This window comes from Gobius niger, assembly GCF_951799975.1.
Source record: "Gobius niger genome assembly, chromosome: 12".
Taxonomy (NCBI): domain Eukaryota; kingdom Metazoa; phylum Chordata; class Actinopteri; order Gobiiformes; family Gobiidae; genus Gobius; species Gobius niger.
In genome coordinates, this window is record NC_136863.1 from 19,387,198 (window position 1) to 19,413,706 (window position 26,509).

Genomic DNA, 26,509 nt, shown 5'->3' on the forward strand with positions numbered 1-26,509 from the left:
AACCAAAACATTAATCAGATTTTTTCATTCAAACAGTTACACAAGTAGTGTTTTCACCAAGTGTAAAAACAAAATCAAATGTTTTACTTCAATAACAGCACTACTTCAGAGCAGTATTAGTCTACTGCTCAAGTAGAAGCTGAGCTGTGCGATAAAAGGGGGGAAAAAAAGCTCATTCCTAATTTAATTAAAAAGGCTTGATTTCGCTGTACCCTGACCGTCCCCCTGTAGATACAAACTCTCCCACTTCGGCGTCCTGCCAACACAAACAGTGGCTCTGCTTGGTTTAGTTAATCCTGTAATAGATATGCAGTATTTAAAGTCCTCACGTTTCAAGTCCAGTGCCTCACCACCAAATATCACAACAGACAGAGACAGTTCATCCGTTCTCCGTCAGCAGAGCGAGAGAGACGGGTGTTAACTTGACCCAAGGCTCACCCCAAGGCCCCTTCCTGTCACCGTAACTCTAGGAATTACACTCACACTTGGGCATTTACAAAGGTAACAGTTTTAGGCTGTGTGGAAGACTGTATCAATATTTTAACTTCCACATTGCATTGGCTCTACTCAATAGTTAACCTGAAAAGAAACTTTGAAGGGACTTTTGAATTTAGTAGTCTATACTTCAAATGGCCCCGTCCTAACTTGACACAGGCACAAAGATTACTCTGCCTTATGTGAGGCCTCTAAAATGTATTTAAAGCACTAGGATCAAGTAGGTGCTGACATGATCATTGGCTTTTTAATTATAGCACATGTTTTGTAGTGTAATTTTAGTATTTATGCGAAATTGAAAGTTAAGTTAAAATATGTGAATTTAATTGATCTATCACATAATGATTTTTCCTCTAAGATCTAATGCTATTCCATGTTTTTACATGTGTTGGTCTTTTGTCTATTATTAATTTAAACAGTCGAGAAAGTTTTATGTCTTAGAGTTCACCCCATGAGCAAAAGCATAAGTGTAATTTTTATTTTTTGTTTTTGGCTCGTTATTTCTGTTTATTGTTTTAATTGTTTTTTATTGATGCTTTTCATGAATTTTAACATGGCTTTAGCAGCTTTTAATAGGGTGGATTGGTAAATTATATTTTGCTTTATATGGGCTTACATGGGCTTCACAGGCTGAGGTCATAGCCGTACAATCACACACTATCGGATGGTCACTTTACAGCCCCAAAGTCAAACTGCCTGTTATCTATGACTAAGCTTGGTGGGTTTTAATATCACGAATGTCTCTAAGGCCAGACATGGGACCATCATTATTGCAGTACAGTGATATGGAAAGATATCTGTCCATTTAATACAGAGATGCACATTTCCTTCTGTAAACCGACCTAAGCGATGGCATTTTGTAAACAGTGTAGTGATACTAATAGCGTTTGACAGGCTGCCAACAGGAGACGCAGGGAGACAAACGTGGAAAGAAAGAGCGCAGTGTGCCAGTGAGCAGCATTTGTGGATGAAAGGCGATACCTCCTCAGTCACACACGCCCAGGATTCCCCCCTCCCGATAAGAACAGTCTGTCTATGTCCACACTGACTGAGCAGACCCGGAGTCATGACAGGAATTTCCTTTTTTTAGGCTGCCACTTCCTAATACAATATGTGTGCTGATGTGTGGATGTCGCCTCAATAGACAAAATTCATCCCTGTGAAAAATGTTGATGCTAGACATGAATTTGGAAAGCTAGGAATGAGTTTACCAGAATAATAATCATAATGGACCATAACGCCTTATTGTTGTTGGTTTTTCCCCACTAAATTAATTGATAAAGGTTGGTAAATAGAAAAATACTCCAGCTTTAATAGTTCAGCATATTCACAGTACAAACCTCCTCAGGAAGTATGAGTGGCACAAAAATCAAAATGACTTTTCAAAATCAAAGATAAAATATTCAATCAATAATAAAGATATAAATTCAGGTAATATTGCCCCGACCTTCGATAACATTTTTAAATCTTTCACTGTAATTAAAGCATTCGATACATTTTTAAAGGTTATAAATTAATTTGATAAAACCATAATAATAATAATAATAATAATCACATTATCTTCTGTAAACATTCATTTCCTGTCTAAACATAGCATCTTTCTTAGAAGACAACCATCCTCTATCTATTTTCGGATTAAAATAAGAGAATAAAACAGCCAATTGATAAAATGAATGGCATATTGCTGTGTATGATTATTGCAAATGATAACCTCTCCAGCACACACACTTCTCCGCAAGTCAAAGTCTTCCATTGTATGTATCGTCTATAAAGGCATTGTGATATCGACGAGAGAGCACTTGTCGGCCTTGGGTGGCCCCTGGAGGTCGCTCCTCCCCGAGTCCCAGGGTTAATGAAGTCTGATGGAGATGGCGCGGTCTCTGTACAATGACATCAGATTATCGTATGGCTTGTGCAAGAGTCCGGCCGGAGACACGCCCACTGTCCACAAGATCCCCGTTGACTTTCATTAGGCAGGGGACGCCTTCGCTTGGCATTTTGGTCTGCGGTTGAACCAGAAATGAACGCCATATATTGTAGATTTTCAACGTCACAACACAAATAAGGCTCATATTGTTGAATGCTAATTGAACCTCGTGTACCTCATGTGGTGTGCGTATATTGATGTTTGTCTCTTTGTTGCATGGTTTGAATTCAATCAAGTTTCTAAACCCCTATAGTGAGCTCCCAGCATTACACTATACGTTTTGAGTAGGCCTTCATTCTACTACATTGTTTGTAAATTTGCTTAAATGACCTAACCTTATGCATTAACAAGATCATTATATTTGCACTGAACATCAAATACATACTGATTGTGACTATGACTAGCGTGAAATAAAACTTCAGTATGATTGTTTCAAAATGGCAATTATACCTACTGTCACTAAACCATTTCTACAGACAAGTCAATCCGTGTTTTAAGAGTTTTCTCGACCAAAATGACAAATCCCATCTGCAAAAGTCAAAGGAGACCCTGTTCTTCCAGTGGTCTTCGGGCAAAGATATGTCATACACTGTTTTCAATTTTAATGCCATACTATTTTAAGTTGTACCCCCTAAAGTGGGTCGTCGCAAGAAAGGCAATTCTGTCCTCGTCGACCCCAAAAAAGTGAGTATTTTGAAAAAAGCTAAAGTCTGTTTCACCCCTCTGTGGGATAGTGTTCGCGCTCACAGTCCCGTTACCATTGTCTCAGTTCTGCCGTAGCTACAAAGTGATGATGTTGCCGTCCTCTCTCATGTCCTGACTGGAGGATGCAGTGCTGGGGGGGTTTTGGTTATGGTTAGTCAACAGCGCGCCACTGTTGTTGAGGGACGCCCCGATGCCGCTGGGTAAGGAGACGCTCTGGGGGAGGCCCCGGGCTCCCGTGTTATTGTTGAGCCGGCCGTTGGCAGCAGAGTCCCGGCTCAGGTTCAGGTTGTTGCTGTTGGCCACGTGTTGGGGCTGATATGGCAAGAGGTCGTTCTCCAAAATGAGGTCTCGGTCTTCGTCGTCCTCCTCCTCACTGTCTCCTTCCACAATACTGTTGCTGTGGACAAACACGGCACAGGTCAGATGCTGTAGGAGCCATTTATGATTTGTAACTGTTATTTTACCCCCTATGTGGCACTATGTCTCTTTTTCCTACCTGGGCCTATATAAGCCGTGGTCTGATGTAACCAGGGGCCGCTCAATTGGGGACAATTCTTCTTGAATGTCACATGTGGATGTGGATACTGGAGTTTATATCCAGTGGAACACGTGTCTGGGAACCAGTCATTTTAGTAGCCACAGTGTCAGTATGCTTAGGGTATACTGCCATTACAGATGCTTTTTTCAGTAAAATAGTCAAGTAAATTCATTGTAAATTACTATCATTAGGATTGCACAGTATTTAATAACTCCTGAATATTGTGAACACATGACTTGCACATTGTGTTTTTGTGTAAACCTAATATATAATGTGTGGCTGCTTGAGATCCTTTGCGCACAGACTGAGTATTGTTAATTCAGCCATGACAAGCTGAAAGTACCCTTAAAATCAAGGGAATGGCCCCTGAAAATGTAAAGAAGATTGACAAAAAGATTGATAAGAAGCAGATGCGTAACACACCAAAGGGAAAAGCCGAGTGAACAGAGACATTTTCTTTGAAGGAATTTGAAGTATTGCCTTATCGTCTCACTCTGAGGCTTCCCCTCGCCCTCGTTCTACTGCTGCAGTAAACTGTACCTTGCCGTGATGGGGTTGCTTTGGGAGGCGGGGCTTGGAGAGTCATGTGACAGGGCGGAGCCCGTGGATCCAGCTGAGCCCACAGACCCCGAGTTTCCCATCGAGGTCTTGCTGCCGCGATGCACCACGTTGTTCCTCTGATTCGCCGGCTTCACCGTCACGATGAGGTTGTGGCTGTTGGCTACCATCATGTCTGTTACCTGCAGGACGACACCATAACTATGTGGCAATGCGGATTCCTCACAGCTCATGTGAATAAAGCTTTTAAGGCATATTTCAAACGTACAGGTGGTATATAAATTAATAAACCATTTTGCAGGCAACTACTTTTTTCCCTTGTTTTTTATGATATTTACTTATACTTTAGATAGAAATGTATAGATGTACTTGACGCTATACATGTTGTTCTGTATATATTAAAACCTTATTGTGTAATGTAGACCCATCTTCATAAGCGTGAAACCATTTAATACAGGATAAGAAACGCTCTTTGACAGAGACCCTGCGCTGCTACTTAGTACCTTCATATACAAGTTGCATATAAAGCAGTGATTACCTGGTCCAGTGATTTTCCTGCTACATCGATGCCGTTGACCTCTAGGATTTCGTCATTGACTCCTAGCAGTCCTGTGCTTTCTGCCAGGCCCCCTCTCACCAAACGCGAGATGAAAACTCCCGGGACCTGCAGAACGGGAGAAACGATCATCAAGATAGTGTGAAAATCTGTTTTTGTGTGTCTCGTGTTATTAGCTAGGGCTGTGTAAGTGGCCTGCTTTGTGATTTGCGACAGAAGTGATCAATCTCACTCTCGGATGGATCAATGAAATGAATGGTTGGACAAAAGCAGTTTATCGTCGTAAAATGATGAAAAAGAAATCAATAACAGTTCTGGCATTCATTTTCTTGAACGTTTTGTGACCTTATTTCTTAAATGAAGTAAATCATAGAAACTGACGCGAGCAAACAAGCAAACTGATTAATTAATCGATCCATCTCACAAACAGGAGTACGGGATGGACGCCCCCATCCCCTCACCGTGATTGGATTAAAGGAATTCAAATGGTATACTGTTGCTTAAAATATTGTAGTTAAACATTAATTCCCCTGTATACCTCTGTTATTATTATACTCTATTATAAATGTAGGACTTTAAAGGGACTATACAGAGTTTAAATGTCAAAATTAAGTATTTTCCTCCCCCTACATGTTCCAACAATGTCCTAATGTGTAGAATGAGCTCAGACCTGTTCACCACAACTGCCTCTAAGATCCTGCACTGTCACTCAAAAAGGTGTTAATTCGGGTCCGAAGTGCCGTCATGCACGAGCTTAATAAAGAAGTTGCAGTTACACATAAGACCTGAGGTGGCAGTAGTGAGTATAAAATGGCTAACTTGCATCTAGCCCCTTTAAGTAGGGTTGAGAGCAAATGCGTCAGTCTGAGCCCACAAAAGCAAAGCTCGTGTCATGGAACATAAATACATGTATGACCTTTTCGACGCCCTGCGGTGTGACCCGCACGCTGACCCCATCCCGGATGTAGAAGCCCAGGGGTTTGTGGGTGCCGTGCTTGTGCAGTCGGACTCGGCGGTGCGTCTCCGGCAGGATGTCCACGTCGATGATGGAGGAGATCTGTCTGAAGTTCTGGGGCATCCCGATGAGCAGCGCCTGTTTGCTCCTGGAGTGAGCGGACGCAGAGCCGGTGGTCCTCAGTCCGGTCAGACCCAGGCCCTTCTTACGCCTCTGCAGGGAGTTGGTACCGAACACGACCGGCTCGTCCTCTGGAGAGACACAAGAAGACAAGTGCAATTAATAAGTGTTCTCCATTCATACATTCTCCATTCTTTAAATATTGAGTAGTAGCTCGGGGCTGTGTGGTCTAAATGCTAAGTATTCTGGGAATTTGGGTACATTCAATGATAATGAATGAACCATGTAGATTTTATAATGTAAAATGCTGGAGTTAGTGTTCACATAAAAGCGTCCAAACATCTAACATGCTTGAGTGTCCAAAAGACACTCAAGCATGTTAGATATACTCCTTTCTGTGTGCTTTTGAATCGTTTTTAGCAAATGTTTGTCTGTGAAAAATGTTTGCTAGTTTTCTAGAACCACCAATAAACAAAGCAAAAACTATAGAAATGTACATTAAAATGTTCTGTAGTTTGTCATTTTTTCATTGTTTCTTATGGAGCAGAGGCAGCTCAGTTTGCCGTAAAATTTGCAAAATGACCAACATCAGAAAAAAGAAAAAATGACCTCCATGTTTTTGTTTGTTTGTGTCGATCGGTTTTGTGATCAGGTCAAAAATTCATGAATAACATTTTTTCAAATTCTGTAAAGATTAAATCTATAATCTCACATAAAAATACAAATGTTTTCTTTTCAAAATATAAGGGTGGTTCAACTGACCCACTGGCTCAACTTACCCCATGCTCCCTTACGGGCCAATGAGTATTCTGTGATAGGTCCCCCTAAAATTTGCATAAAGGAAAGAATTTCTGTTGAGATATGTATGCATATACTCATTTGATCTTTACAAATAAAATTAAAAAAGAGAAAAAAGAGAGAGAGAAAAAATAGAATGTGAAAAAAAGAAAGAAAAAGAAAATGTATATAATGAAAAGGCCTATACAGATGAAACACAAAGTCTTCTCTGTCAGTATAAATGAACAAAGGGTCAAAGTAGCCACAAGATTAACAAGGTAACATTTAAGGACCTAATCCCTAAAAAACAATGTTAAAGTTCAACTCAACTGAAAAGTAACCTATTCCTGATGACAAAACAACTTTTCAAGCCAACAACCTTTCTTCACAGCTGCATTTATCCATATACTTAACAATCATGAATAAAAATGAATGGGAAACAAAGTCAAAACAACTCTATCGTGTTTGAATCGATTCATTCCTGTTTAGTCTGGATTTCCCTCTAGGGCTCACAGTTAATGGCCAATCAGAAGTACCTCGCTGCTGTTGCGTCACGGTTGTGGTCAGAGAAAGTTCTTTTGTTCAGTGGAGTTGATCCTAAGCAGGTCTAAAGACTCTGGGTGATTAAAGATTAATACGAGGGATTGTTTGTGGAGTCTGTGCTGGAGTGAGCCATGTGTGAGGTCAAGACTGATTAAAGACACACAGATTTCATCACCAGCGTATAATCCTGCTAAAACCACATCCACAGGGCGACTGTTTCATCTGAGACGCCCTTTGAGAAACATGAGAAGGTCCACAGAGTTTCAGAAGCTGTCACTCAGAGCTCTGCTGCTGTGAGAACTGTATGATCAATAATGCAATAGATAAAGAAGAGAAGTATATACTTTTTTGTATGAATTATGTATCTGCCATGTGTCCCACTGGTGGATTTGGAGATACAATGGCACAAATAAATACATTCAATGAGAAACCATGGCGTATAAAAATATCAACATGGTGCAGGGTTCGAATCACAGATCGGCTGGAGCCACTGATCTACACAACTCTGTTGCACTTTTGCAAAATGACAAGTGAGGCCCTTAACTTAAAGTGCATATGACAAATCATATTTTAAAAAGCATTAAAACCTATTTAGATGGATCACATCAGTTGCAAGTTCATTAGTTGCATAATTATAATTTTATTTCAATGAAGCAGCAATTTTAATGAAGAAGGTAGAAAAGTTATTTTCATTCAAGAAGGTAACAATCCATATCATTTCCAATTGTCTTAAAGCAGAACTAAGTAACTCATGCCCCTAGAGGCCATAAGTGCCACTGCAGGTGTCGTAGCATGTTGAGGTTTTTTACTCATTAGTTGTCCGTGAGTGTAAATACTACACTGATAGAAAAGACAAAGGGAGAGAGGGATATTGTACATCTAATTACACAATGGAGATAATTGTTTTCACTCAAACTAATTTTATTTATTTATTTAATGGTTTATTTGGTCGGGACAGTGGAAGTTAATGAACATGCCACACCGGATTGCAGCCTTGGGCTAATTTCCATCCGTCGTCCCCCATGTGCACTCTCAAACACACTCTCATACATCCTGGCCTATTGTACATTAGTGGTAGGGGAAACCGGAGTACCCGGAGGTAACCTACGCAGACACGGGGAGAACATGCAAACTCCACACATCCTCATCCCTGGTGGGAATCGAACCCGGACCTTCTAGCTGTGAAGCACGAGCGCTAACCACTATCTGTGGGCTAGTGGCGCTAGCCCACAGATAGCTTTGCCGTGATTCCATCATTGTGCCTTGGTGGCTCCGACCCATAGGCAGCAGAGTTGCAATTGTGGTTTACTGCTTTAACATGGTTGTGCGGCAACAGTTTAGAACTGTTTACCTTCATCTATGTCACTTCCTGTCAGTGTCCAAAAAGGAAGTGAAACTATAAACATCACAAAAATGGCCAAACTAAAGAAAGCTAAGTACAGTCTTGTTAAATCTTAAATATAACTATGCTAACTACGTTTTAGCAAAAATTGTGTCTAATGTGTCATATGCACTTTAAATTTACTTCAAGTCTAACTTAATGTTTTACATCAAGTATTAAGTCATAAATGATGTAATTGTTTAACGTTGAACCCGATCAATGATTGGGAGAGTGAGTGGGTCCACAAACAAATATAAAGTTCATCTTTATGGTTTCTTCTGACAACAATCGCGTTTGTATGACTGAATTATTCCATTTAGCACAGGTGTGAGGAGATAATTCCACCTTAGTTTATCTGTGCCGACATAGAAGATATTATGACACTTTTCAGGTTGATGGCAAAAGTCATCACAGAGATATACACCACAAACCTGGTCAAAACATTTGATATGTATAAAGGAATATTCAATCACAGAGTTCTGACCCGCCCGCCACTTCAAAATGAACGCCACATGCATTATATGACAGATAACAAAACTTTTTTTTTTTTCTCTTTGTTTCTTTGGTCTGCTGGACCTGTCCAGGGCAACATGAACTCTCTGCATGGCGTGTTGTTGTCCTGTTGCTATGAAGACCGTGCTAAACAAAGCAGTCAGTCACTAGCAGAGCTGCAGCATGTGCCAGCCGAGATCTGAATAGTGTGTGTCGTGTGTCAGTCGGGCCAAAGAAAACACCTGCTGTGACATCACTGACTGGGCCCGTCCTAAAAAGAGTTGTGCTCAACAGGAAGTATTTGGATAATGTAATATTTCACTGCCGCAAACTGCATGGCAACATAGTGTGAATAGAGATGTTTTAGCATTGATAACGATGGTGCTGAGCAACAGGAAAGGAAGCAGGAAGTGTAACATAGAAGCATTTGTAATGTGTCTGTCAATGTGAATCACCATTATGACTACAGAGTTACTCATGAGGACACAAAATGATAGATAGATAGTTAGCAACAATTATTCATTAATAGGTTACATACATTCATACGGCCCGTGGGCTCGGATAATTTACCCTCGGGCCGGATGATTTAATCTCTAGCCCATTCCTGTGCAGAGTTATGATTTTTTAAAGAATAACTATATTGCTCATTCTTGCCACTAGGGAGCATTACTTTTAAAAAAAAGGAAAGAGTTCCACACGTGTCCAACAGAGGGCACTGACATAATAAGAGCTCCGGATATGAACAACACACTATATAACCACGTGGTAAATGGATAGTCTGCCCCAGGGCAGCTGTGGCTTCAAATACAACTTGTGTGGAGTGTGGAGTTAATGAATAATGACTATGTAGCCCTGAGGAACTTGTGACACAGGCTTGTAAAGTGCAATAAAAGTGTAAGACGTTATTAATGAAGCTACAGTCAAGTCTTTGACCAAATCACAGCTCATTATTATTAATTTATTGGAAACATTTTCTCTATTATATGTGGCCTGCGACCCGCCGTGGGAGCTCAATTTCGGCCCGCGACCCACAATGAGTTTGACACCCCTGGCTTAAACACATTAAAAGAGCAACAACAACACCACAGCAGTTATGCATTATCTTTCTTAATGTCAGTGAAAACATTGGTGCAGTAGGGAGGCAATGCATATCGGACTTGGTCATGTTTTGAGGGCCGGATTAAAGGGCGAGACGGGCAACAAATTGTAATTTGTCATATAAAATATTGTATTGAAATGATGATAGAAACAACACAAACATCGGTTGTATGTTTATGTAAAAGTGTTATTGTTTTACTTCTGTTTATTTTTTAAGGTTTTTTATTTCATTTCTATATATTGCTTTTAATTGCAGTTTTCTGCTATTTAACCCGCCTGAACCGAGCCCATTTTCTCCAGTTCAACTTGGCCCAAATCCAAAAACTTCTTGAAAAACGTAAATGAGGAAGAAAACGCAAAAAAAAAGCAACAAAAACAGGCAACAAAAAAAGTGACAAAAAGGCACCAAAACTTAATATTAGATATATAATATTAGATCAGTTTTGTGGGTCTTAGCTTTCAAAAGAGGCATGACTCTGGCCTATAGGCTGTAAGCTCCAGTCGAGAAGCTTTTAGATTTGGGTAAAGATGACCTGAAGAAAATGTACTTGAGAGGTTAATGTTTTATATACTTATAGTGGTGGAGCTAAGAAGCTATATTGTTTTTTTATGATCTTTTGTGCAGCGCTTTGGAAAGTTTTTGTTGTGCTATATAAATAAAGTGGATTGGATTCATTTTTAAAATTGAAAACAAAATGTCCCTGGTATAGAATCCAGACCCACTAAAAATGGTCCTGTGACCCACTTTTGTGTCCAGACCCACCAGTTGAGAATCACTGGTCTACATCCTGATGAGAGACAGTAACCTTCAGTGCAGCATTTCCTGCTGGCTGCCTCGAATGACGCTGGATAAGGTCGAGTATTTTGCTAAAAGTTGTGCAAATTTCTTGAAAAAGCAAAGCAGAACATTTGGTGTTTTGCCTCAGACAGATGACATTCCAGGACGGGTACAGTGTGCCCTTCCCTCCTCACATCTGTTTATCCACAATGCTCATACGGATACAGCTAAATCAGAAGCCGCCAAGCCCTTTTAGTCTTATTTCAAGAGCGTTAACATGTCCAGAGGGCACGATTAAATACAATACATTTATAAACAAATACTGCATCACAAAAACAGAAATATTCTAGGAAGCGGATTGCAAGAAAGAAAACAGTTTTATTTTTTAGAGCAAGTCCCGAGGGCAGAAAAAGCCCCAAAAGGCACCTGGGTTCCCGTGGGCATAGGGTTGGTGATGCCTGAACTAAATCGTATTTGCTGTTATGAAATGCTTTTAATATGAGCCTTCTCTGTTGTTTACTCTCTTCGTCACAGCAGAGTTGATTTGCAGTTGAGAGAATACGACGGTTTGTTCTTTATTGCTCCTCCGGGCAAACAAATTCTCTTCCGTAATCTACAATCCACTTGTCAATCAATCCCTTCTCGACAGATGAGTAGTCAAGTGTTCTCTCTGATATGAGCGTACAAGGTGTACTGTTCAACAATCCAGCCATTGTTTGAGGGACACGGGGCCATAATATTTGCACAAAAACTCACAAACTAAACTACAGGTGGAGCGAAAGCAGTGCCGCAGACACGGACCCGACCAGCCGCATTCCTGCTGCATTCCTCCGCCACTCGGTTATCAACATGTACAAGTCCAGGGCCCACTCCACACAGTCAGCGCAATGTGAATAACAACTAAAGCGGGAGAGAAGAAACTGGCCGCAATAGTGCCCGCTCTAAAAGCCCATGGAAATATGTGGCGTGCTCAGAACTGAAGGGACTAAAGTAGACACAGGCCCGAAGGCACAGACATTTCTGAGCACCTCGCTGCTGCCCACTGATGCTTTCTAAGGACCAAAGCTATTGAATGAATGCAGTCAAGTAGCAAGGCCTGCTTAACATGCTGCCACTATACAGCAGGGGGGAATTTAAAGAGACGCGTTATCAGCACATAAGATAAGATGAGACATGGAGAAAGAGATACGGTGCAGATTCCAGAGTCTGGTAAAACGAAAACATGCCCAAAACACCAAATAGACATATTGCTTTTGCTTTATTTACTACTGTTGTTGTAATTAGTTGTTGTTGTAATTAGTTGGATAAAGAAGCAACATAAGATGGTATTAACAACATGTTAACCCCCACAGTAAGCGAGAGCATTTTATCCACTTCAGCTTTACCCAGATCTATAAGCTTCTTGGAAAAAAAATGTCATAATAGCGGCAAGAACGAGGAAGAAACTGCAACAAAAAAGCGGCAAAAGAGTGACCGGAAAAGCAACAATAAAACAGTTAAAAAGTGACAGAAGCAGGACTAAAGAGTGATGAAAAAGCACCATGAAAGCCACAAAAGAGTGACAAAAAACTGGATAAAAACACAACCATAAAGTGACAAAATGTGATGGAAAAAGCAACAAAAACACAACAATAAAACCTCAGGAAAACAAAACAAAAACGTGACAAAAAAAAGTCACGATTAGATTTGCAGGTCTTAGCTTTCAAATCAGGCGTAGAACTGGCCAAGCTCTCCAGTCGAGAAGCTTTCAAGTTTTTCATTGTTTATTTTTACTTTTTTCTGTTGTGTTTTCACTGCTTTTTGTTGCCATTTTGTCAAGTTTTTGTTTCCAGCCTGTCCAAAAGGGTTAAAAAATGGCAGCCCTATGGTCACTGTGGGAAAAATCATTCACTCTGGTCATAAATCTATAATGAATATGAACTTGTGCATGATCATATTAGCCTGGGCGCTCTCCCGGTGCATGAGATCGAAGCTTTTAAAAAAAAACACAATAAAATGACCTCACAGCGGGCACCATCTGGAGCCGGAGGGACTGCCATATGGCCCGGTCCGAGCGCAGGTCCACCGCGAGTTGGAAGATACAGGCGAAACCCCAAATATAGGACACTTCCGCTCAAGCTGAGAGGTATTAACCCACCTACCCGGGCGCCACAAAAATAGAACGTGAAGGCAACGTTGTGTCTCGGAAACACAAATGTAATCTGGAACGGGTTATGATGGAAGAGGATCTGTTCTGGCAAGACTGAAACGCACGGTGTTCTCACAATTCAAAACAGCGGTCGGTGATCAACCACACACACACTCACAGAGGATGGGACAAAACGAAAACAAACAGAAGATTAGGCCTGTCACGATAACAAATTTGAATATCGATATATTGAGGCAGGAAAATATCGCGATAAACGATATTATTGCCTCTAACGATACTAGATACTGTCAACTCTAAAGCATAAATGACAGTAAAACTTTGTTCTAAAAGTGCTTAATCATATCTTTAACCATGAAATATAGTGTAACCTTTTTGCTTCAGTTAAAAATCTAATTTACAAAGAAAAAAACAGGTAAAAACACTAATAAATGTACAGACGATAATTATTGAGCCCAAAATGTATCGGTTATTCTGTTATTTATTGAACGATAAGTCGAAACAATAATTATCGTGACAGTCCTACAGAAGACTATACATTTTTATATATTGTATTGTAAAAATTAATTTTGCTTGATTTTTAATAACTCAAATGTTCATTCTCCAGGCAAAAATATGCACAATGGACGAACACTAACATAAATCATGACCCAAACTGTAATGTTTGTTGAAGATATATTGCAATTAGATATTTAGCCAAAATTGTGCGGTCCTTACAGTATGAGCAGCTACGTTCATGCTTTGTTTATTTTATATTTCCAATTACAACAAAGCGACTGCAAGAAAAGACACATAATATTCAGTCTCAGATTCTATTTATTTCCACAGTATATTTACATACGTGCGTGTTATGCAGACGATTGTTTTAATTAACTTGATTTCAGGCTCGTCTGAGCTTTGCCCCAATATGTTTATTGCGGTAGTTTATGTGGGATCTGCACCAGTGCCGTCTATTCCTTTTGCATATAAATATTTGATTTTCTCCTGTGTAGCTGTGTCCACAACATCCCACCGACTCAGGACAGGATCACTTCTTCTTATGTAACATCACTGGGACCTCCCATGTAACGTGTGCACATAATCAGGTTGACTAGTTTCTGTGACATGTAGCTTTAGCCGTTACATGACATTATGGTAATTCAGAGCAGCTTATACATGAACTTACACATATCTTACATTTCATCCCATTTTGAGATGAACAATAATCCTAAAACATCTAATTGCACCAGATTCCTGCTCTATGGCATGCTCTGATGTATATGGATCCAGATGAGGAAAAAAATGTATTACTAAATTGGTTGACTACTGTTTCAATAATTGATTAGCTGGAGGATTCAGATGAGCAGTCCTACTTTAATGGCTATATATGCTATATTTCAGAAGAAGGACATACGTTAATACTGAATTTGTCTGTATTGGATTCTGTTGTTTCTTGCTCCTCTGGGAAACAAGTTAAAACCTGCTGGTATTCAGGAACAAAGTCAACGGTGTGATGGAGTCTTTGGGAGTAAGTTAATCTCTTTGAGGGGTTAATGGCTCACAGCAGCAGCAGATGGGCAGTGATCACTCTCTCCGGATCACTGTCTCACTGCTGTTTTGCACAGGACACACACAACAGACACAGCAGACACAGCAGGGGACGCAACAGGGGTTTAATAAGGATAGAGGAGACAACGCAGCCAAATAAAACAGACATAACTACTGCTGGGCCAAAAATTAAGCATTGTGTTTCAGCCTGAACAGGTGAAATGGCATTTAGGGTCATATCTCACTACAGTCTTATTATGATCGCAGCAGGGTGAGGGTTAGCAGTGACTGTAGAAGCCAGGAAATATTAAAAAAAAAAAACGGCCTTACGAGCTGAAGCATTTTTGAGCTCACTTGATTGTAATGAATCCCAACAAAAAAATGAGTTTGAAGTGGGTCAGGCTAAGTGGGGTCCTGCATCAGCTATGCCCACTTACTTTCACAGCAGTCGACCATATTTCTGTCATGTTGTGTCCAGATGGTCAGGTGAGGCCAATGTACAAGGAAAATACCCAAAATAACAGCACATACAGACTCGGACATATTGAAGTGCTCGCCTTGCTGACTGTGGCTCACTAAGAACCAGATGTTGTAAAGCACGATCAATATGGAATTTTGAAGGGTTTCAGATAATAAAAGAGGTTCTGATAATTATTATTGCTGATATTGTACTATGATAAGAAGAGTGAATATTGTCGCTGTTATCTTTGCTCAATATGTTATCATCAATATTATTGTTGTAGATGTTATCATGGTTGTCATTGTTTTTAGTTTTGATTTTTTATTTCTTTTACTTCTATATTTCTTTTTCTTTTTATACATTTTTTGTTTTGTTGTTTTGTTTTGTAAACATCTATAGTCTGGTATATCCCCTTTTTCTGTTTCTATTCATTTATCCTTTCTTTCCTTTCCTTTCTTTTTCCTCTCCTCTCACTCTCTCTTTCTCTCTCTCTCTCTCTCCAGGTCAGTGGGCAGAGTGGTGAAAAAAAAGAAAAGAAAAACCCCAAATATTGTAAATGGAAATTGTAAAAATGTATGATAACCACAAATAATAAAGAAATTATCACTAAAAAACTAAAATAAATTAAAAGAGGTTCTCAATAACCAGTATTGTCCATTATGATTATTCTTCACAGTAAACATGAGGCTTTGATTTCCTAATGCTGTATTAGTAGCAATGTTGACACTTCACCATTGTCAAATACCTTTTTCTAATACAAGTTTTTCTTTCTTTTTGATTTTACATAAATACGAGACACCAGATAATATCCAATAATAATGATTTCACACATCACTATTGCTGTACGGTGTACGCTGCGGAGAATCATTAAGTAATCATGGTTTTAATCCCAGGTCATATTTCGCTCTTAGCCAGTCCTTCATGTCTGACATTTATTTCCTATTAGTCGACTCAAGTCAATTCAGTAAAATAAAATGAAACATCCAAGTTGCCTTAGAAGTGCTTCTTCATACTCCTGGCCCAAATGCTGCCTACTGTGCGGATACAGGACACGGCCTGATTTTGGTCAGCTCCCGTACCACCTCCTCCGCTACTGCGTTGATCAGATTAAACTGTGTCTGAAGCCAAACTACAATAGAAGCCCTCTGAGCAGATTACCATCATTGCATCATGAATTATGCACGATCCAAGTATACACTCCATTCACCTTGTCAAACGGGGCATTTCAAACAAAGACAAAACCAAAAGTACCAGCCTCTGTGGAGTCGTACACTGTTTGTTGAGAAAAGTGCCCGTGTGCGTCTACAAGTGTCCTCACCTTTCTTGCTTATGATGATCCGAAGCAGAGGATTGGCCGAGGAGACTGCCTTGTGGAAGTTGTCATCGTTGTTGATTGGGAGGAGGTCTCCGTGCACATCGGCGTACCCCAGCAGGACGTCCACACCCGGGATGCGGTGAATGGTTTGGAGCAGTCGGTAAAACTCCTGGAAGCCTCCGGGTCCGTCTCTCTTTAGGGCAAACCGCCGATATTCTGCATCGAACTATCAACCGGAAAGAACACAGTCATTTTAGAGACTCCTTTGCTTTGTAGAACACATGTGGGGTTAGATAAAAGAGATGCCAATGTTTACAGATCAAGAGCAATAGTTTTATCTAAAGGGATTTGAAATATGACATTATAAATTCTTCCGACGTGTGTTTGCAAACCACAACATTTTAATTAATAGGTGTTGCTGGTATTTATTAGAACTGGAGCTAGTTCAGGAAGTATCAGACAACAGTTTGCATTTAGCAGCCTTGTTAAAAGTGCATCGTAACTTTTTTATGAGAAAACAAATTGATATTTGAGCATAATTGAGTTTTTTGTGACTGGTGGTTGGCATGGGGCCTCCAGGATCAATTGTTTGGAGGCTTTTCTGGTGAGTCAGCAGTGAAAACCTACCAGAAAGTCTAAAAACAATGATGTTACATTATTATATTACATATAGGCGTCTCTGATGGAAAGTAAACGTGCCAGGCTCACCACCCATACAGCCGCTGGGTCATGACATTTTCCCCCCACACATAAAAAGTTCCATAATGCACCTTTAAAAACCCTTATCAGGTTAGCCATAGCCCCTAGCCTCCTACTTGAACCAAACAAATTATGGGAGATAAAATAATTAATCTCCTTTTACTCTATTTGCAATAATCTTCATTACAAGAGAAGCGCAGTTGTTTTGTCTCACATCAAGAGAGAATTCTTGTACACAGGTCAATGAGGGACACTGAAAAAGAAAAACCCATAAAACGAGAGGTTTCTGTTTGGTAACCTGTTATCCATGTATGCATCCTCTTCAGTTTCAATGACAGATGCAAATCAAGTCCCTCCATTAAGCTGTTCTGTTAGTTTGCTCTGCTGGCCGAAACATGGCACTAAGTTTTCCGTTTTATTTTGCTACACATGCTTTGATGTTTGCCCCCCCACCAGCTCCCCCTCCAGCACATTTAGCTAAATAAACAAGAATAAAACAACCAGCTACACAAACGAGCCATGGCTGTGTTTGGGGGATGGAAATCCTGGCTATTATACAGTGAATAAAGAGCCAGTGAGCTGCATTAAACAGCCTGTGGTCATCAACATCTGTGCAGCAGCAATGGACGCTCATCACAATGGTTGTGATCCTACAATGTTTTACACAATTTGTTAAACCAGTGGAAAAAAGTGCCAATTGACCATTTACGACAGTGGATCCTGCAGCCTGTAACTACATGTGCAGCAGAAAGCATTCCCCTGTCCGAATTCCGTCATCCCATCCACACACATCAGCCACTTTCACATCAGAAAATACGTAATGTGAACTGAGAGTCGAGCGCGTACACAGTGTCACTTTAACGCTACAGGCCGTGTAGATACGACACAACCATAATGAGTTAGCTTTGCCAGAGTAGCATCTTTAATGCTGTCTAGTAATGAAACGTACACCTTATTCCCCCTGTTTACAGCAGCAGCAGCAGCAGCAGAGCAGGAGCAGCAGCAGGAGCAGGAGCTAGCTCTGCTCCAGCCGCTCCTCCAACAACAACAGCGCCCGCGGGGGCTCTGGATCAGACCGTCTACGACAGGACAAATGTGGGGACAGAGGAGGCGCACACTCACTTTGCTTTTGACCTCCACCAGGCTGTCGTGTACCCGGACGGGCGGCCGGTACGGCTGCTGCTGCTGTCTGGACATGGTGCTCATGTTGGCCGCTTGGCTCCGACACTGCGGAGAACAACAGCCGCCGCAGTGGGCTCTCTGTGCCCCCCGTCCCCTCCTCGAGCTGCGGGATCAGCTCACGAAGGATAACCGAAACACAGGCGAACAGCAGCGGGGACTGACACGGTGTTGATCCGCTGAATCCCTCGGTGAAACATCCAGGTGCAGCACTGGCTCCGTCAGCGAGACTGCGCTTATGGCACGAGCGCGCGCACGCAGCGTCCGCGACAGGTGGAGTCCGGTAAATCCAGTCCGCTCAGTCTGCCCGCCTCACAGCAGCGTGTGGGACGCTGTCACAGGCGATACTACTGTGTGCGAGTCCTCACGGACAAACAGTGACGTCTGCACAGCAGGTCTGTCATTACTGGAGCGACTTCACAAAGAGTGCACTTGGCTGTGCTTTAATTGAGACTTGCTATAGGCCTGTAAAGCATGCACACTAACTATTGCTGCATAGGCCAAATGTGTGTGCAAATGCAGTAACAAGGGGTATTTATTATAGGCTAACCATCAACAAAAACACCATTCAAAATACATGACTAATGAAATGCCTATGATGCACTGATCAGGTTATTGATTTGTTCACACAACATTTAGTCTTAAAAATTAACAAACAAACAAACACACATGAAGTTCAGGGGATTTTGTGTCTTTGACTGGAATCCAAAGTGATAGGACTACCCTCCCTAATGTGAGAGAAGTAGCCCATCCTCCCAGTGTCTTAGTGAGCCGTCCTGTTCACATCATCAGTACTGTACCAGCCCGTCCCGGGACCGTTTTCTGTGTGTGTGTGTGTGTGTGTGTGTGAGAGAGAGAGACAGATTCCTGCTTATGTAAAGGGTCCAATTACCAAAAACATGTAATCCTCCCAGATAAGAAACATTCCACTGGAAGAAAAACATCAAACTAAGAATGTCCATCTGTGTGCTTTCAGCGTTCTGTCTGTCAGCTTTCCCCTCACTTCCAAGTAACTTCTCAAAATCAGAATGGTAGGCACTGAAACTCACTCCAACAGTGCACTCAGTCAAAGATTGTGGTGAATTATCACACCATGATCAAGCTGTAGATCAAATGTTGGCATCATTCATGAAGTTACTTTTTAACTCAGTATGGCTGTGACTGAACAACGAGTATGGTTTTAAAATGAAGAGTTCATTTGCAAAAACAGATAAGTGCCATTGAAAAAACTCAACGTATGCTTCAACATTTCTCTTTACATTGCAGTGTTTTTCATTACCAGAATTGTTTCAGTGCCATAAAAATATTAAGTCACTTGTTCTTAATTAAATTCACACAACTTTAGCTTCATAAGTGGCATCTGTTGCGTGCAATAACAAATATCCAAAACGATTTTTAAAAAAATTCAAAACGGAGATATCTGCTTTTGCAAATGAACTCTTCAAATAGAAATAGAAATTATAGCAGCTCAAGGATGACAAGGCTCTCTAAAATGTCACTTTTCAGACCAGTTCAAGCAGCAGCCCACAGTAGCACCCTGCCTACACACACACCATATAGTGAGGGAGACAGGAGAGGAATGGTTGGAGAGTGCAAGGGGGAAATGTCTCAATGAACAAGAATGTCAGCTATGTAAAGCCTTCCAGGTGATTTGTCACGTTCCTTTGTCCGTTTAATTACTTATTACTACTTATAGTGCACATAAAGTAGTATACCAACACACCCACTACCATCAGTAGACTGGTGTGGAGTAAGTCAAAGATCCAATAGACTAGTTCTGGGATACTTTTCTCATGGATCGATCATGACTGGGGAAAAATCATCTACAAAGTTATTTTTGGTCCATTTCCCAAACTTCTGTACACTCAAAATAGTCATTTGGATCCAAAACAACTGATCATCCTGTTTTGAGCCTCATGTAAAACTGTATTGTGGCTAATATAGTGTCGTTTGTGTGCATGGTCGCTGCATATACCATGATATGTCAATCTGAAAGAGCTTTGTGAGGCTGCCTTTATTTAGGGGTGTGAGTCACAAGCCAGGCTCTCTGTGCAAGGTGCGATAGACGGAGCAGCTTATGTATGCCTGGTATTTTTGGCCTCTAGTCAGGGAGCCCTTTCATGTGTTTGGGCGTGACAGGTGTGCACAGGCAGAACAACAGGTTTGGATATCTCTCAAGGTTTACTTTTTTTTTTCTGGGCCTGGTCTAACAATACAGGGCGGCTCTTACACACCGTCATCCTCGTCAAATGAGAGATGAGTGAGTCAGTCAGTCGTTCGGCCCGCACACTTTATGGAGGCGCATACCTGAAGTTAATCAGTCAAACATTAAGTGACCGCTTTCAGGAGAGAATAGTTTCACTTTGCTCAAAAATACAAACTGAATCAATTATCATGGTATGTTGTAAATGTGGTTTATTTGTTTTGTTTTTTTGTTAGAGAAAGTACCACTCCACTACTTTATTTCTACAATAATTAATCAATTAACAAATTAATCAAGACAGTTCCAGGGTGCAACAAACAGCTCGTACAATACGTCAATATAACATTTCTCAATTAACTGGACCAGTCCGTGTTTGGAAATAATACAATGAAAAACAGGAAAAACAAGTCACACTCTATAAATAAATGAATAGAGTGTAAATAGGCATTAGGCAACATAAAAATGCATGAATGCAATAAATAAATACTAATAAAACAAATTAAAGCAGAAACAATCCAATAGTGTATACAAACGTACCATCATCTGTGCAGAAAGACCAGCCTGAGGAAGAAGATAGTTGGTGCAACGCTGACACTCAGTGGCCGTAATGAAAATTGCAGTTCAATTACACATTAGTTCACCTTTTATGAGAACAAGGTGAAGGATCATTAAAGGGACTATACGAGTTTAAAAATGAAGAAACAATCAGGAAACATTGACTCGATTAGAAATACATAGGGGCAAATTGTGTGCCTGGTGCAAGAACAGCGCAAGCTTCAAGCGCTACGACTATCTTCCATGTGGCGCAGCTGTTCTTCCTTACAGGGACTATACGGAGGTTAAAAATGTTAAAAATTATGTATTTTCCTCCCCCCCTCCATGTTCCAACAATGTCTTAATGTGTAGAATGAGCTCAGACCTGTTCATCACAACTGCCTCTGAAATCCTGCACTGTCACTCAAAAAGTTGTTACTTCGTGTGAGAAGTGCTGTCATGCGCGAGCTTAATATAGAGACTGCAGTTACGTGTAAGACCTGAGGTGGCAGTAATGAGCATAAAATGACAACTTGCGTCTAGCCCCTTTAATGCTGCCGTCATGTGGTCTCGTTATTATGGTAAATACCACATCAGTAAGACAAAGGAGATGGTGATCGACTTCACAAGGAAGCCACTACCGCACACACCGCTGAACATCCAGGGGGAGGACATTGAGGAGGTGGACAGTTTCAAGTACCTGGGTGTTCACCTCAACAATAAACTGGACTGGTCCCACAACACCAACTCCCTGTACAAGAAGGGCCAAAGTCGCCTCCACCTTCTGAGGAGACTGAGGTCGTTCGGAGTGAGCAGGACTTTTTATGACTCTGTGGTGGCCTCTGCTCTCCACTACGCTGCCGTGTGCTGGGCCCCGGGCAGCACAGAGCGGGACAAGAACAGACTAAACAAGCTGGTCAGGAGGGCCAGCTCCGTCCTGGGGCCCCCTGGACTCTGTGGAGGAGGTGAGGGACAGGAGGGTGTTAGCCAAGCTCACCTCCATCATGGACAACACCTCCCACCCACTGCACGGGACTGTAGAAGAGCTGAACAGCTCTCTCAGTGGCAGACTGAGACACCCTCAGTGCAGGACGGAGCGCTACCGCAAAGCCTTCATCCTCACTGCTGTCAGACTGCAATAAGACTGTGAAGTAACGCCGACTGTAACAAGTGAATTTCTCCTTTGTGAGATCAATAAAGGTTTATCTTATCTTATCTTGTGGAGAGGAGAATTGCACATGAACGCCACCTCTATTTTCCACTGGGAAACTGGGTAATCATTTGGATGCCCGACTTCCCGATGAGATGACCTTTGATTGTTATGAAGCTGACACTCTGCATTTAGCTAGTTTTAATATAGTATCTTTTTTATACTTACCGTCTTGTAAAAAAATAAATTATTATTATCATTATTATTATTATTATTATTATTATTATTATTATTATTATACATTTTTATTATTATACACTAATTTCCTCTTCACAACTGGAAAGGATCATCTTTACCAGAGCACATGAAGGCAGCAAAAGCCTAAAAACACACATACAATATTTAAAGGTTGAATTATAACCTGCCATCAAAGTTTTCTGAGCCTTCCAATATTAAAAGTCTGTCCAGCGCATTTTAAAATGTGAAAGAGGGTTCCAATTCTGGATTCGCGCGAGATTTGTAAGTTTCCAAAGTTTGATCTTTAAGTTTCGGATGTTTTATAAATGCTCGTTCATCTCCTAAACGTTGTGCCACCAATTATATTGCAAATAGCTCGACTGTGCATAAGTCAGCTCAGTGTCTGTCTTTACATTAAAGTCACTTAGCAGCCTTCCACGTTTCCGACAACAGATTAAATAAGCGAGTCATAGTGTAATTTTTCATAGTGTAATTTTCATATCGGCCGCTGGAGGTCAGACTTGCACCAACATTTTCTCAGCACGCTCATTGCCCATCAAGTCTGAGAATACGTTTCTTTTTGTGCTTTGTATGTTTCCTCAACTAAACCGGGCCGTGTATGTTAACTGAAGTGCATTTGTCAGTGCTTTTGAGCGTTTACTAAATTATGCATCGTTTTCAGCAAGGAAACTATAATGTTAGAACTTCTTGAAGCTGTTGTAGTAGTTTTTTTTATTTTTTTATTTAGATGTAACTCATCATTAATTTTCCCCAAGTGCATTTGCTGAAGACTGTTATAGATTTATAGTACAGTGTTCACTCTGTAAGACTCTCGTGGTATAACTGGCTGTAATCTTGTGTGCTCTTATTGTGAAGGTGCAGACGCTCCTTCCCTCAGTGTGGAGCAGACTGTGGCTCTTGACAGACTTGCTGCGCAGGATTGTAGAGTACACCTCAGTGGGCAGCATCCCTCTCACCTGACAGAGCAGCTGCATCAGGAACTATCACCCACCGGCACAGCCACAGTGGAGAGAACTGCAATAAACTACAAAGGCAGGTAAATGCAACTCTGTTTTCACAAGTTTGAAGTTGATCAGGGACTTCAGAATGGAGCACTTACAACGGCATGTGCATTTGTAATTTAAACAATGTCTGTGTTTAGTTTAAATAGACATGTTGCTGTAGTCAAATCTATGTGTATTCGGTGACTTGACTTCCATTTGTTTTGAATGCTTGTGCGCCTTAGTGGAAGGAATGTGAGAGAAAGACATAAAGAGGGGCAAACAGACCCTCTTCACCTGGGTCCTGCTCTTGCATAACTCAGTTCATTTCACTGCTCAAATCCATCCATTTTAAGGCTTTGAAGACTGAGCTTCTGGCACTTCCCACTGAATGCATTGTTACATTAGAGTAGATTTTGATTTTGAGACCAAACTCTATGAATAACACTTGAAACAACACATCTGGTTTTATCCAATGCAATTCCTGTGATCTTGGATAGACAGGTAGATGCTGTGGCCTTTTTGATTATTTTGCACATGTTTAAAAGCATTTTTTATTTACACTTTTGTGGAACGTGGTCAAAATGCAGCTTTTACAGGGATTATGAATTGTTGGTGCTGCAGAGCTAATCGAGATCATTGGTGCCTGCGTGTTCTTTAAAAAACCATCATGTTCACACCGTTCATGTAATTCAAAAGGGCATTCGCTCTTGAGCCGCAAATATTGTAGTTGTTCTGAGTAAAACATTTGTAGAAACATGACATTTCAAATATCAAGAGCCCCCTCGCCATATCGGAGCGTCTGTCAGTGTGTGCGTGCGTGCGTGTGTGTGTGTGTGTGTGTGTGTAGTTGTAAACCATGGTTCAACAGAAATGCCTTCAGTCGGGCGGTTTTGCCTCAAGTGATTCACCAGAGCTGCATAAATAGAATGGTTTACAGCGCGTTGACTCAGAGGAGCTTGTGTAACATACCAAAGTGAATGTGCCCTGATTGATGGTCAAAATGTGCAACTAAATGACTTTTTCATTTTCTGTCCCCCCGCAATTTATTAGAGGCGGCCCTCCTGAGGGGAGGCCTGGTGCGGAGGGACCGGGGCAAGCAGAGGAGCAAAGGGGTTAACACTTTGAGAGTAGCAGACTAATTAGGCTTTGGCCACACTTCCAAAACAACCCAAGCTTCTGCCCAATTAGTTCCCGGCGAACTCCAGAAAAGATGTTTTAGTCGCAAATTTTTCCTGTATCCTTTTCTACTTAAAAGTTTATTCATTTTATAAATCTCACAAATCAAGCTGATGAAACTGGGGGCTTTTTAATCACCAGGTCAGTCTGATCCTGTAGCTGTAACTGCATGTGACCAAAGCATTCATTTCTTGTTCAAGCTGATGTTTATACAGAAGCGTAAATGTAGTGTTAGACTTTTCAGCCCTCAACTTTTGCACTGTATATGCACATGTCATACAGTTATTACCCAGGTATCCAGGCATTACCCAAATCTAAATAGAGATGAAAAACAAGACGTAAATGGGGGTGAAAAAAGCAACAAAAACGTGACCAGAACAGTGGTGACAATGCAGCAGCAACGCACGGGAACACGGGGAAAACTCTTACATCAGTGTTGCAGGTCTTAGATTTCAAATGAGGTGTTGCACTGGCAAGTAGGCTGTGGGATGTTTTTAGATTTGGGTAAAGCCGAACTGGAGAAAATGCGTTCAGTTACAGTGGGGGTTGAGAGAGATAATGCATTTTGCTCTTTAGGCTGCTGGGTTGGGGCTGTAGGTAGAATTAGTCATAGATTTTAAAATAAAATAAAATGACTTGTATGTCCTGTGTTTGTAATAGCCATGATTGCCAGGTTAGTTTTAGGTGTAATGGTTTAGCTTCTCTCAACCTTTCAAGCGCGGGCATGTTGTGAAAATAACACATATGCCATTCCCAGTGCCACGTTATTACTAACACACTATTACTGTGCTGTACAGCATTGGGACGCACCACTCTGCAATGGGGAGTCCCATTGCCATAACATACTGGACGGTAACGCTTTATATCAAGGGGTGCTCGTTAAAGGAGCTATATCTGATTTTACTTTCGAGAAATGGAATGAAATGTATTCGTCCTTCTTAAAGCCACACCGTGTAGAATTTTACCCAAAAAATTAAATTGAAATACATTACATTTATTTTATGACAGATATTTTCAGCATTGAAAAATACCTCGAACAAACATGTGATTTTGCTGTGAGCAGCTCAGCTCGCCTAAGAGATGACATAACTTTACCGGGAGTGGGTACGTCTCCAGCTCGTTTCCTTGGAGATGTCGACTAAAGTCAGTAGATTTTTTTTTAGAAATGTAGGTTAGGTTCCCATCCAAATCCATTCTTTGATTTCTCACTGCATTTTCTGTGTAGAGCTGGTCATTAGCATGTTTTGTACTGATGGCAACAGTATAGTCCAGAATGTTACGCAGTGTACCTTTAAGTATATTGCAAACTCAAACATTTGTGAGGAAAACACTGTGCATCAAATGATCAAACATTTGTATGACATTAATGAACTTTCAGGCTATTTTTCTAGCATTTTTGTGAAAGTGACCCTGAACAGTGCCTATAAACATGTCTCTGTAAAGAATTTGGTTGCTACAAATATATTCAGACAATGATGGGTATGTTGTTTGCAATCAAAAAATACGGTATAGGGCCTTTAAGTATGAATAAGGTATTAATAGGTATTAATAAGCATGGGTAATTAATAGGCCATTAATAATGTGCTTATAAATGTATTAAGCTGCTTATTATATTATTATGAATGTCCATGCCTAATAAACCAGTGAAGTGTTAATCATAATCCATGAACTGATTTGAACATATAGGGCTTTTTTCTGATTTCTCAGTTGATAAACATTTAGACAAATTGTAGACAAATGCTCTTTAACTGTGATTAATACTTGGTAGTTTAAGAGTTCGACATTTAGAATCTCTTCGTCACCAGCACACACCACCCACTGGAACCTTTCGGGTCCCGGCCCACCACTTGAAAACCACTGCTCTAACGTGCTTCGGAAAGGTCTATCTCATAATCCAAGCAGACATTATGTAGTTGTTTTTAATAAGAAAAAGTAGAATCCAAATCTGTGGTCATT

At 40.8% G+C, this 26,509-nt stretch overlaps 1 protein-coding gene across 1 annotated transcript; it reads right to left on the reverse strand.

Annotated features, from left to right (window-relative positions):
• Positions 1-2,630: 2,630 nt before the first annotated feature.
• pard6a (par-6 family cell polarity regulator alpha) lies at positions 2,631-18,591 on the reverse strand. The gene is made up of 6 exons (XM_079567183.1): positions 18,193-18,591; positions 16,375-16,597; positions 5,696-5,985; positions 4,762-4,887; positions 4,206-4,405; positions 2,631-3,524 (listed from the first exon to the last, which is right to left on the reverse strand). The coding sequence occupies exons 1-6, from the start codon at positions 18,274-18,276 to the stop codon at positions 3,203-3,205; spliced, it is 1,245 nt and encodes a 414-aa protein (XP_079423309.1). The 5' UTR covers positions 18,277-18,591; the 3' UTR covers positions 2,631-3,202.
• Between the last annotated feature and the right edge of the window lie 7,918 nt (positions 18,592-26,509).

Coding starts and splice junctions, on each gene's coding strand:
- pard6a (XM_079567183.1), bottom strand. CDS start 18,276: ATGAGCACCATGTCCAGACAGCAGCAGCAGCCGTACCGGCCGCCCGTC. Junction 5,986..16,374: donor GATCATCATAAGCAAGAAAG/GTGAGGACACTT, acceptor GTGTCTCTCCAG/AGGACGAGCCGGTCGTGTTC. Junction 3,525..4,205: donor AGCAACCCCATCACGGCAAG/GTACAGTTTACT, acceptor GTTTGTCCACAG/CAACAGTATTGTGGAAGGAG.